The 14,394-nt window shown below is 34.1% G+C and overlaps 1 protein-coding gene across 1 annotated transcript in view; it reads right to left on the bottom strand.

Annotated features, from left to right (window-relative positions):
* DDX10 (DEAD-box helicase 10) overlaps nt 1–14,394 on the bottom strand; it is a 325,417-nt gene that overhangs the window by 246,180 nt on the left and 64,843 nt on the right. The window contains exon 12 of the mRNA XM_074216635.1: nt 4,911–4,999. Coding sequence (XP_074072736.1) covers nt 4,911–4,999 — 89 coding nt within the window. The remainder of the gene's footprint in view (nt 1–4,910; nt 5,000–14,394) is intronic.

Below are 14,394 nucleotides of genomic sequence, written 5' to 3'. Positions count from 1 at the left end.
CAATAAAAGTCATATGCAATACTGGGCCAAGGAGATATAGACCCAGAACAAATTGGAAACTAAATAACCTCATTTTAAAAAAATGAGTAGACCAAAAAACAAATTATAGAAAGAATTAACCATTTTATCCTACATAATGATAATAATGAAACAACATACCAAAACCTATGGGATTCATTCAAAGCAACTCTCAGGGGGATATATTATAGCTCTAAATGCTTATATGAATAAATTGGAGAAAGAGGAAATCAATGAACTAAACATGAAACTAAAAAAAAATTAGAGAAAGAACAAATCAAAAATCCCAAATCAAATACCAAAATAGAATTTCTAAAAATTAAAGGAGAAATTAATAGGATCGAAAGCAAAAAAAAAAAACCATTGGATTAATAAATAAAACCAAAAGTTTGTATTATGAAAAAACCAATAAAATTGATAAACCTCTGGTCAATTTGATTAAAGAAAAGAAAGAAGAAAACAAATTGCTAGTATTATAAATGAAAAAGGTAAAATCACCATCAACGAGGAGCAAATTAAAGTAATAATTCGAAATTACTTAGCCCAACTCTATGCCAATAAAATTGAAAATCTAAGTGAAATGGATGAATATTTACAAAATTATAAGTTGCCAAGGTTAAATGAAGAAGAGATTAAATGCCTAAACAACCCTATCTCAGAAAAAGAAATTCAACAAGCCATTATTGAACACCCTAAAAAAAAATCTCCAGGACCTGATGGATTCACAAGTGAATTCTACCAAACATTTAAAGGAACAATTGGTTCCAATCCTATATAAACTCTTTGGAAAAATAGGGAAAGATGGAACTCTGCCTAACTCTTTCTATGAAACCAATATGGTACTGTTACCTAAACCAGGAAGAGTTAAAACAGAGAAAGAAAATTATAGACCTATTTCCCTGATGAATATAGAGGCAAAAATCCTAAATAAAATCTTAGCAAAATAACTACAAGTCATCACTAGGATAATACATTATGATCAAGTAGGATTTATTCCAGGAATGCAGGATTGGTTCAATACTAGGAAAACTGTTAGTATACTCAATTATATCAACGACAAACCTATCAGAAATCATACAATCATATCAATAGATGCTGAAAAAGCTTTGGACAAAATACAGCGTGCATTCCTATTAAAAACACTAGAGAGTGTAGGAATAAATGGACTGTTTCTTAAAATAATTAGCAGCATCTATCTGAAACCATCAACAAGCATTATATTCAATGGGGAGAGGCTAGAGGCATTCACAATAAGATCAGGGGTCAAACAAGGGTGCCCATTGTCACCACTACTATTCAATTTTGTATTAGAAATTTTGGCATCAGCAATTAGAGAATAAAAAGAAATTGAAGGAATTAGAATTGGGAAGGAAGAGACAAAACTCTCACTCTTTGCAGATGACATGATGGTCTACCTAGAGAATCCCAAGAAATCATCTAAAAAACTACTGGAAACAATTAGCAATTTTAGTAAAGTTGCAGGTTATAAAATAAACCCTCATAAATCCTCAACTTTTCTATATATGTATAGCAAGAAACAGCAGGAAGAGCTAGAAAGAGAAATCCCATTCAAAGGAACCTCAGACAATGTAAAATATTTGGGAGTCTATTTGCCAAGACAGACTCAGAATCTTTTTGAAAACAATTATAAAACACTTCTCACACAAATTAAATCAGATTTAAATAACTGGGCAAATATCAACTGCTCATGGATAGGGAGAGCTAATATAAGAAAAATGACAATTCTACCAAAACTAAACTATCTGTTTAGTGCCCTACCAATAAAAATTCCAAAAAATTACTTTAATGAGTTAGAAAAAATTGTAAGTAAATTCATATGGAGAAACAAAAAGTCAAAAATTGCCAGGAGCTTAATGAAAAAAAAGTTCAAACGAAGGTGGCTTAGCCCTACCCGATCTAAAATTATATTATAAAGCATCAGTCATCAAAAATGTTTGGTATTGGCTAAAAAATAGAGTGGTGGACCAGTGGAATAGACTAGGTGTAAAAGCAGGAGATGATTACAGTAATCTGCTGTTTGACAAACCCAAAGAGTCTAGCCTTTGGGATAAAAACTCCCTCTTTGATAAAAATTCCTGGGATAATTGGAAGTTAGTATGGAAGAAATTTAGATTAGACCAACACCTCACACCCTTTACCAAGATAAGATCCAAATGGTTACAGGACATAGATATAAAAAAACAATACTATAAGCAAATTAGAAGATCAAGGACTAGTCTACCTGTCAGATCTATGGAAAAGGGAACAGTTCATGACTACAGAAGAGTTGGAGAACATCACCAAAACCAATTAGATGATTTGGATTACATTAAATTAAAAAGCTTTTGCACAGATAAAACCAATGTAACCAAGATGAAAAAGAAAAGTAGTAAATTGGGAAACAATCTTTACAACTAATGATTCTGACAAAGGACTCATTTCTAAAATATACAGAGAACTGAGTCATATTTTTAAAACAAAAAGTGATTCCCCAATTGACAAATGGTCAAAGGATATGCAAAGGCAATTTACAGATGAGGAGATCAAAGCAATCCATAGCCATATGAAAAAAATGCTCTAAATCATTAATTATTAGAAAAATGCAAATTAAAGCTTCTCTAAGGTACCACCTCACACCTCTCAGATTGGCCAGTATGACAGGGAAGGATAATGATCATTATTGGAAGGGTTGTGGGAAATCTGGGACACTATTACACTGTTGGTGGAGCTGTGAACTCATCCAACCCTTCTGGAGAGCTATTTGGAACTATGCCCAAAGGGCAACAAAAATGTGCATACCCTTTGACCCAGCAATACCACTACTGGGTCTATACCCTGAAGAGATGAGGAAAAAGGGTAAAAACATTACTTGTACGAAAATGTTTATAGCAGCCCTGTTTGTGGTGGCACAGAACTGGAAATCAAGTAAATGTCCTTCAATTGGGGGATGGCTTAGCAAACTGTGGTATATGTATGTCATGGAACACTATTGTTCTATTATAAACCAGGAGGGACAGGATTTCAGGGAAACCTGGAGGGATTTGCATGAACTGATGCTGAGATGAGCAGAACCAGAAAAACACTGTACAACCTAACAGCAACATGGGAGTGATGTTCAACCTTGAAGGACTTGCTCATTCCATCAGTGCAACAATCGGGAATAATTTGGGGCTGTCTGCAAAGGAGAGTACCATCTGTATCCAGATAAGGAGTTGTGGAGTTTGAACAAAGTGCAAGGACTATTCCCTTTAATTGAGAAAAAACAGATATCTTAAGAGGAAATAAAACTTTTCAGAATTCTTCCCACACCCTATGCTAACCTCTCCATCCCTAAATCTTGAAACCTGGTTGGCCCTTAATCCCTCACCATCTCTCATCCTCCCCCTTCCCAAACCAATCTGCTGCTTGTTGAGTTCAACATTCCAATATCTCTCAAATGCATGCCCTTCTCTTCTATGATATTAATATCAATGTAGTGCATCCACTCATCATCTCACACTTGGACTGTTTCAATATCCTGCCTGATGGGTCTATCTGCCTCAAATCTCTTCCGATTCCAATCTATATTCTCTTCAACTATCAAAATAATCTTTCTAAAAGTCATGTCTGACTACATCATTCAAGAAATCTCAGGGGCTTCCTATTGCTTATAAAATTCTCTGTCTGGCTATAAGGCTTAAGGGAATAGGATAGATAAGTGCCAGATTACACAAATCCATCTTTTTAGAGCATGTCTATGGACTCTTCAATGACAAGGTAACTAAAGATTATCTCCTCACCTCCAGAATTTGAAAAAAGTTTAGTAATATCCATGGAGTGTCATGGTTATCCAAAGAATCAAAACCTTAGTCTCCTTACGATTCAGTGAGAGTTAGAGGACCATAATCATATCTTTGTTTGGGGCTAGAGGCGGGTGCAAGCAACCTTCCCCATGTGAAACCCAAAAGGAATGAATACAGTACTCTGATAAGAACTGGGGCATAATATCTATGATATCCAGGAGTGATGGGCCTATATGGAAGAGCATCCTAGGGGTAAATGATCCCTATTTTATGGAAAAATGAGGTATAACATACCTCAATATAAACACTGTAGATATCTTCAGGTCAGGGAGATTCCTATACAACTTAGCACTGACATCTGTATTGAATTCCCTAAAGAGTCAATTGCCAATTACATTCAAAATCAAGAAGTTCAAAGACCGAGGTAAAAGGGACTCAAATGACTCTTTGCTGTTAAGGTAGAATAGAAGCATCTATTCTTCCTGAACAACATTGCTAAATATCCACAGATATGTCCCAGGCACAGATTAAGCTAATAAGCTTAATGAGTGGGTAATCTGGGTGACAGCTTTGAAATTTTGTTCCTTGCAGAACTCTTTCCTGAAAATCAGCCAAGAAAATGACTATCAAAATATAATCATTTCGTGAGCTGTTTTTCTTAACTATTTTTATTGTTGTTGCTATTATTATAAAGGAGGGCTCAGGGCAGGAAGGATGTCAGGAGATTAATATGATATGGAAAAAAGGCATCAATTTTTTTTTTAAAAATGAATGAGTGAAGATGGGATAGTCATAGAACACAGATATGGAATAAAAAAATAAACAAAAAATACTCTCCTGACAGCCCTGACATTTAAGAAAACAGTTAAAAGATCCTCCCTCATACAGGGTGGATCTTCTGCTGAGGATCTAAGGAAGAACAGACACAAGTATCACCAAGAATGAAAAGGCATGGATGGTTAAGCTATATCAGGCACCAACAGAAGTAAGAATCACAAGGTTGAAATCACAGATCTTCCAAGCACAAGTATCAGTTGGGACTCTGAACATAAATATAAACAGTATAAGATCAATGGTCCAGTATGACTTCTCAATTCTATAAATACTTACAGGGCATATTCAGGGAGAAGTAACTTGTTCACATCAAACACTTCTTTATTCTTCATTAAATATACTGAACGCAGGTAGGACACAAAACACTGTAATGAGAATCGTTAAGGTAATAAGTATGAACAAATGGGAAAAAAAATAAAAATTTAAAATCAATCCAAATTGGATATATTGAATACTATAATGGGTTATCAAAGGAAAAGCTTTAGGGTTTCTAAAACACTTTGCAAATGTTATCCCATTTTATCCTCACAACAATTCTTTAGATGTTATTATTATCGCCACATTGCAGATTAGGAAACTGAGGCAAAGGCTAATTTACTTGACCAGAATCACAGTGCTCATAAATGTCTGAAACAGGATTTGAACTTAAATTTCCTTAATTCCAAGCCTAACACTCTTCTTATCCTCTAGACCATTTAGCTGCTTCAAATAGTCTAGCAATTATCAGCATGAATGTTGTATTCTTCAATAAAATGCAAGATCCTCAAGGCAGAGATTAATGCTTTTGTGGCTTTATATACATGTATCTAACATAATACTTTCTATTAAGTACAGAGCAGGCACTAAATATAGAAGTCTGAAATGAATAATTTCTGTTCATTGAGAGCTAACAATCTAAACCTTGGAGAGAGAACATTGATAAACAGCTGAGCAAGTAACTTCTTATTAATATCATATTTAATTTTCCTGCTATTTCCCCCTTCCTCTTCTGGTTTTTTTTTGCATTTTTCTTCTCATGACTCATACTTAATTCTGCATTCGAACTAAGCTCTTTTCGATTTTTCTTCCCCAAGAGTTATTTCCATTTCTCTGTAGTGTCAAAAAAAAGCAGGAATTTGATGATTTTTTTCCCTGCAATTGTTCACTGAGACCTATTCTAGTTGCTTACCAGTTCTGCTCTATCAAGATTGTAATCAAAAGCTAAAAAAGTCATTTGTATGAAACTAGAGAATTTGCTAAGGGGATGATATTTCAAAGTTCCACTTGCCATACCTGTCACACAACAAACAGAATCATTTATTTCAATATGCTTTTTTGTTCTGGTAGACTTATTTGTTGAATTTAGAGCTCAATGCAACAGCATTTTTCTGATACTCTATATTTGTTGATTCATTCATGAAGCTAAAGTCCTCTTAAAGAAAAATATTCACTAAAGAAATAACTAAATAAAATGTAGATAAATCACTTAAAACTCTCTGGGTCTCAGTTTTTCTTTTCTAAATAAAGAGAGTGGAGAAAATGACTTCTAAGATCCCTTCCATATTGAAAAACTGTAATCTCATTGTTCTAATTTCCATCCAAACAGCCCTAATCAGTTAAAACAGCTTCTACTCCTCAGTACCATTCCTATCCATATGATCAAAGTCTTTTTTGGTTAGTCTCTGCTGACTGCGCAGAAGGTAGTTAAAAGAGAATTATTTGAATATCAAAAGATGTCATATTGCTCTATTGTATAGGTTTGTCTGAAAAACTGTATTTCCTACAAAAATAATAATAGCCAAGGGTATTGCAGTTCTATAATGTTTGGAAAGTGCTTTAAAAATATTATCTTAGGGGGAAAATAAGTGGCATAGTGAATAGAGCACCAGCAATGGAGTCAGGAGGACCTGAGTTAAAATCCGACCTCAGACACTTAACAATTACCTAGCTGTGTGACCTTGGGCAAGTTATTAACCTCCTTTCCCTAAATAAATAAAATTTTAAAAAATATATTGTTTTATTTTAATTTTACACTAATCCTTTAAGGCCAGTGATATTATTATCTCTATTTTATAACTGAGGACACTGAGGCAACAAAGGTCAGGACTTGTCTACGGTCACACAAATAAATTTTAGGCTAAATTCTAACTCAGTTCTCTCTGACCCCAAGTCTAGCATTTTTATCTGCTATGTTATCAAAGTGTCATAATTGCAAAAATTTAAAAGAATTATAGCATTTGCAAAGTGCCTTATACATATGGATTCATTCTAGGACCACATAACTTCTAAATTTTCTAAAAATATTTATGCAATCATAAGCTAAATCAAGCACATTTTTCATTAATTGCATTTTTCTGGCTTTAATATTATTTTATTTTTTTCCAATTACACATCAAGAGAATTTTTAGCATTCATTTGTACAAGATGTGGAAACTGCAAACTTGTCTTTTGCTCTCCCCTCTTCCAAAAACTGTAGGCAAATTGAGGAGTTCTGGCCAAGATGGCAGAGGGAAGACAGGCACATTTCTAAAGTCCCCTGCTCTTATCTTATAAATAATTAGAAAAAAAAAACACTTAACAGAAATCTGATCAATAAAACCCAGGGAAAAAAGTCAGGAGAAGAACATCCACCTCAGCATCTGTCTTCTCAGGAATTTCTATGAAAAACACTTTCTCCATAAAAAGGGGCACAGGAAAGAGATGGGAGGAGAGAGGGGACTGAATGGGGTAAATCACATTAAAATAAGTGGTACAAAAGACTTATTGTAATAAAAGGGAATAAGGGAGGAAATGAGAAACACCTGAATCTTCCTCTCATCAGACTTGGTTAAAAGTTAACTTACACACATACTCAGTCACCTTAAAAACCATCTTACCTTTCAAGTATAAAAAGGGGGAAAGGGGTGGGGGGAGAAAACAGAAAGGGAGGAAGGGAAAAAGAGAAAGGGAAAAGAAAGGGGGAGGGGGTGTTTATAGGAGGCCGAACACTGAAGGTGGCGGTAATCAGGAAAAAAATACAGGGGAATATGGGTAAGAGGGGGGAAAGGGGAAAATACAAACAGAGAGAAGATAGCATGGAGGGCAATAAAGAGTTAGTAATTATAACTTGGAATGTGAATGGGATGAACTCTCCCATAAAATGTAAGCAAAGAGCAGACTGGATTAAAAACCAGAATCCTACAATAGGCTGCTTACAAGAAACTCATTTGAAGCAGAAAGATACATATAGAGTAAAGGTAAAAGGTTGGAGCAAAATATATTTTGCTTCAGCTGAAGTGAAAAAAGCAGGGGTAGCAATCCTTATCTCAGACAAAGCCCCTGAAAAAAATACATAACTTTAAAAAAAGATAAGGAAGGAAACTATATCCTCCTAAAAGTTACCAAAGACAATAAAGTAATTTCAATACTGAGTAAATGCAAACAATGGGATAGCATCCAAATTCTTAGAGGAGAAGCTGAAAGAACTACAGGAAGACATAGACAGCAAAACTCTACTAGTGGGAGACCTCAACTTCCCACTCTCAGATTTAAATAAATCAAATCATAAATAAACAAGAAAGAAGTTAAGGAGGTAAACAGATTGTTAGAAAACCTAGATATGATAGACTTATGGAGGAAATTGAATGGAGATAGAAAGGAATATACTTTTTTTTCCTGCAGTACATGGCACTTACACAAAAATTGACCATGTACTAGGGCATGCAAACCTAATAATCTATTGCAGAAAGGCAGAAATAGTGAATACATTTTCCTCAGATCATAATGCAATAAAAAGCATATGCATTACTGGCCCAAAACTTACTGTAAACTGAAAAACCTCATTTTAAAGAATGAGGGGATCAAACAACAAATTATAGAAAATTAATTATTTTATCCTAGATAATAACAATAATAACAATAATGAAAAAACATACCATCTGTGGGATTCAACTCAAAGGGGCTCTCGGGATGTATTATATCTTTAAATGCTTACATGAGTAAATTAGAGAAAGAAGAAATCAATGAATTAAATATGCAACTAAAAACATTGGAGAAATAACAAATTTAAAAACCCCCAATTAAATACCAAATTAGAAATTCTAAAAGTTAAAGGAGAAATTAATTAAGTAGAAGCAAAAAAACTATTGAACTAATAAATAAAACCAAGGTTGGTTTTAAGAAAAAACCAATAAAATTGATAAACCTCGGGTCAATTTGATTTAAAAAAAGAAAGAAGAAAACCAAATTGCTAGTATCATAAATGAAAAAGGTGAACTCACCACAAATGAGGAGGAAATTAAAGTAATAATTCAGAATTATTTTGCCCAACTATGCCAATAAATTTGACAATCTAAGTGAAATGGATGAATATTTACAAAATTATAAATTGCCCAGGTTAAATGAAGAGGAAATTAAAAGCTTAAAGAACCCTATCTCATAAAAAAGAAATTCAACAAGCCATCATTGAACTCCCTAAGGAAAATTCTCCAGGGTCTGATGAATTCACAAGTGAATCCTACCAAACATTTTAAGTAACAATTGGTTTTAATTCTATATAAACTCTTTGGAAAAATAGGTGAAGACAGAACTCTGCCTAACTCTTTCTATGACACCAATACGGTGCTGATATCTAAACCAGGAAGAGTTAAAACAGAGAAAGAAAATTAAAGACCTATCTCCCTGATGAATATAGATGCAAAAATCTTAAATAAAATCTTAGCAAAATGATTACAAGTCATCACTTGGATAATACATTTTGACCAAGCAGGATTCATCCCAGGATTGCAGGATTGGTTCAACATTAGGAAAACTGTTAGTATACTCAATTATATCAACAACAAACCTATCAGAAATTATATAGTCATATCAATAGATGCTGAAAAAGCTTTTGACAAAAGACAGCATCCATTCCTACTAAAAACACTAGCAAGTGTAAGAATAAATGGACTGTTCCTTAGAATAATAAGCAGTATCTATCTGAAACCATCAACAAGCATTATATTCAATGGGGAGAGTACAAATGCATTCCCAATAAGATCAGGGGTGAAACAAGGATGCCCATTATCACCACTACTATTCAATATCAGATTAGAAATGTTAGCTTCAGCAATTAGAGAAGAAAAAGAAATTGAAGGAATTAGAATTGAGAAGGAAGAGACAAAACTCTCACTCTTTGCAGAAGCCATGATGGTATTCCTAGAGAATCCCAAAAAATCATCCAAACTGGAAACAATTAGCAACTTTAGCAAAGTTGCAGGATATAAAATAAACCCCCATGAATCCTCCAATTTTCTATATATATGACTAGCAAAATACAGCCAGAAGTGCTAGAAAGAGAAATCCCATTCAAAATAACCTCAGACAATATAAAATACTTGGCAATCTATTTACCAAGGCAGACTCAGAAACTTTTTGAAAACAATTATAAAACATTTCTCACACAAATTAAATCAGATTTAAATAACTTGGAAAACATCAACTGTGCATGGATAGGTCGATCTAATATAGTAATAAAAATGACAATTCTACCATAAAGAAACTACCTGTTTAATGCCCTACCAATCAAAATTCCAAAAAATTATTTTAATTAGTTAGAAAAAGTTGTAAGTAGTTTCATATGGAGAAATAAAAAGACAAGAATTTCCAGGGATTCGATGAAAAAAAGTGCAAAAGAAGGTGGTTTAGTCTTACCAGATCTAAAATTATATTATAAAGCATCAGTCATCAAAACTGTCTGGTATTGGCTAAGAAATAGAGTGGGGGATCAGTGAAATACACTAGGTGCAATTGCAGGAAACGATTATAGTAATCTGCTGTATGATAAACCCAAAGAGTCCAGCTATTAGGATAAAACTCTCTTAGATAAAAACTACTGGGAAAATACACCCCACACCCTATACCAAGATAAGATCAAAATGCATACAGGATTTAGACATAAAAAAACAATATTATAAGCAATCTAGAAGATCAAGGAGTAGTTTACCTGTCAGATCTATGGAAAGGGAAGCAGTTTATGACTAAGGAAGAGATGAAGAACATTACTAAAAGCAAACCAGATGATTTTGATTACATTAAATTCAAAAGCTTTTGCACAGACAAAAACACTGTAACCAAGATCAAAAGAAATGTAGTAAACTGGGAAACAATCTTTACAACTAGTATTTCTGACAAAGGACTCATTTATAAAATATACAGAGAACTGAGTTAAATTTTTTAAAAAATGCCATTCCCCAACTGACAAACGGTCAAAACATATGCAAAGGCAATTTACAGATGAGGAGATGAAAGCAATCCATAGTCATATGAAAATTGTTCTAAATCATTACTTATTAGAGAAATGCAAATTAAAGCATCTCTGAGGTACCACTGCATACCTCTCAGAATGGCCGATAAAACCAGAAAGGGCAATGATCATTTTTTGAGGGTTTGTGGGAAATCTGGGACACTAATACATTGTTGGTAGAACTGTGCACTCATCCAACCTTTCTGGAGACCAGTCTGGAACTACTCCCAAAGGGTAACAAAAATGTGCATACCCTTCGATCCAGCAATACAACTACTGGGCCTATACCCTGAAGAGATGATGAAAAAGGATAAAAACATCACTTATACAAAAAAGAATTGGAAATCACATAAATGTCCTTCAATTGCAAAATGGCTTAGCAAACTGTGGCATATATATGTCATGGAATACTATTGTTCTATTAGAAACCAGGAGGGATGGGAATTCAGGGAAGTCTGGAGGGATTTGAATGAACTGATGCTGAGCAAGATGAGAAGAACCAGAAAAACACTGTACACCATAATAGCAACATGGTGCTGATGATCAACCTTTATGGGCTTGCTCATTCCATCAGTGCAAGAAGCAGGAACAATTTGGGGCTCTCTACAATGGAGACTGGGATTTGTATCCAGAGAAAGAACTGTGGAGTTTGAACAAAGACCAAAGATTATTACCTTTAAATTAGGAAAAAACCTGATATCTTATTGTCTGATCTTGCTATCTCTTTTACTTGATGTTTCTTCCTTAAGGATATGATTTCTCTCTAATCACATTCAATTTGGATCAATGTATTGGAAACACTGTAAATACTGGCAAATTGCCTTCTGTGGCGGGGTAGGGGAGAGGAATGTAAGATTAGGGGGAAAATTGTAAAACTCAAAATAAATAAAATCTTTAAAAATAACCGTAGGCAAATTAATATAGGTTATTGCTGTCATGTAAGACATATTTCCATATTAGTCAGTTTGTCAAAGAAGCAGATCAAAAGACAAAACAAGTCAAGAAAAAAGTAACTGAAAAAATATACTTCAATCTGCATTCAGAGTTTATCAGTTCTTTATCTAGATATGAACAATATTTTCTTTCATGAGTCCTTTGTGCTTCTATTGGTTCATTTGCTGCTGAGAAGAGTTATTCATAATTGGTCATCACAGTGTTACTGATACTGTGTACACTGTTTCCTTGGTTCTACTCATTTCTCTTTGCATAAATCTGACTATTCATCATTTCTTATTGCACAATACAATAGCATGCCATTACAATCTTATATCACAACAAGTTCAGTTATTTCTCAAATGATGGGCATAGCCTCAATTTCCAATATTTTGACACCATGAAAAGGGTTACTATAAATATTCTGTACATGTGGTTTCTTTTCCCTTTTTTAAGATCTCTTTGGAATACAGGCCTAGTAGTAGTTTTGCTGGATCAAAGGGATACACAGTATGGTTAATTTCACTTTCCAACATAAAAGTCCCAATCAGACTTTTCATTTATGATTCTCACATGAAATGAAAAGTGGTTTTGTGAACCTTAATAATACTATTATTAAGAAACATTAGTCTCCTATTTTATATGTTGTTTATTCAAATCTAACTCTTTATGTTGTCCATGGGGGGGGGGGGGGGGGGGGCGCAAAACAAACAGAGTAATTTGCTATTTCCTTCTCTAGAGGATTAAGGCAAACTGAGGTTAAATGATATGCCTTGCATTACAAAGCTAGTAAGTAACTGAGGTCCACTTTTGAATTCTTCCTGACTCCAGGTCCAGCACTCTAGCCACTGAATATACTCCTTGTTGCCTTTTACTTTAAATACATTCACTTTCAATAAACTTTTTTTCCCTTGCTTTTAATTATCTTCTAATAAGGAGGTCCTGTAAATAATATATTAAGTTAAAAATAAAAATATTAGGAAGTCTACTCTTAGACAAGTATAATATATTCAGGGCTGGCAGCCTTGGTCCGAATCTACAAAATAAATCAGAAAAATGACTGTACTCCTATTATTCAAGCTGTTCTACTTACCTAGAATGTCCCACCCACCCCTCTGCCTTCAGAATTCAAATTTATTCTTCCAGGCCTAATGCTAATAGACTTCCATTAAGCCTTCCTAGATCAGCTGGAAGTATTCTTTGCCCATTCTGAACTCCTTTTAACTCTTATCTGTCACATTTAGCATTTCCCACTTAAGGGAAGAGAAGCTGTTTTATGTATACATCTCACCTAACAACTTTCAAAACCTAGTTCCAATTTGCCTTTCCATAGTGTTATCCTCTTCATACTTTCTTCAGTCCATCCAAACTCAGACATAAAGTTCCAACTCCTAATTTAATATCTGTGTGAACAGGCTGTCCCCCATGTCTGTAATGGAGTGCTTTCTCATTCCTATCTTTTATGAATTCTTAATTTCCTTCAATGTTCCACTCAAATGCCACTTCCTGAGGCCTTTACTATCAATTTAACCTTTGCAATATCTCTCATATCTGACCCCTTCTCTCCTCTGATACTGCCATATTCTAGTAGAAGTCCCTATTGACTGGATCTCTGCAATAGCCTGCCCCAAGTCTCTCCCTTTTCCAATTCATCCTCCACTCAGCCACTAAAAGGAGTTTCCTAAAGTATAGGTCCAACATGACCTATACTAAAATCATTTCTTTTACTGAAAGCCTTCCCCCCACTTCCTCTTACCTCCAGTACCTTCCTCTGTTAATTACTTCCTATTTACTCTTTATATAGTTTATTTACTCCATTAGATTGTAAGCTCCATGAGGACAACTCCATGAGTTGTCTTTTGTGTCTTTGTGTAGCTCCCAAGAGTTTAACATAGCGCTTGGCACATAAGTGCTTAATAAATGTTCAATGCTTAATTACCCCCAACTACTAGGTGCTTACACACACACACACAAAAACAGCACCTTGAATAGAAGCAGTTAGTTGTTGAAGTAGATAGTTTAGATCCAAAGTCACGAAGAACCTAAGTTCAAATCCTCTCTAGGTAATTTATTAGCTATGGTCACATAGCTAGTCGAATCACTTAATTTCTATCTTCCTCAGTTAATTCATCTGAAAAATGGAGATAATTAATAGCATTTACATCTCAGGGTTATGAGGACAAAATAATACATAATTTGTGAAAAATACTCTGAAAACTTTAAAGGGCTATATAAATATAAGTGATTGTTATTGATTTTATATCTGCTTACATGTATACATGTTGTCTCCCCAAACAGAATATAAGAACCTTACAAGCAAGGACTGTTTTACTTTTTTTTGTCTTTTATCTTTAGAATCTAACACTAGATCTGTTACAAACTGATGGGTGATAAATGTTTCCTGATTTTGTGTTACCTCCATCAAAGAAACTCTATACTCCTAAAGATTGATAACTTAACTAGGGCCCCTTGCTCAGAGCTGACTCAAGAAAGAGTTTGATGAATGAACAAAAGAACAAACAAAAACGAAATCAAATCAAAAAAATGAATTTTGTCCAAAACTACAAGACAAATCATTTATTTTTT

The sequence above is a fragment of the Macrotis lagotis genome, chromosome 1 (assembly GCF_037893015.1).
Source record: "Macrotis lagotis isolate mMagLag1 chromosome 1, bilby.v1.9.chrom.fasta, whole genome shotgun sequence".
Taxonomy (NCBI): Eukaryota; Metazoa; Chordata; class Mammalia; order Peramelemorphia; family Peramelidae; genus Macrotis; species Macrotis lagotis.
This window is presented reverse-complemented; position numbering and strand designations above follow the sequence as displayed.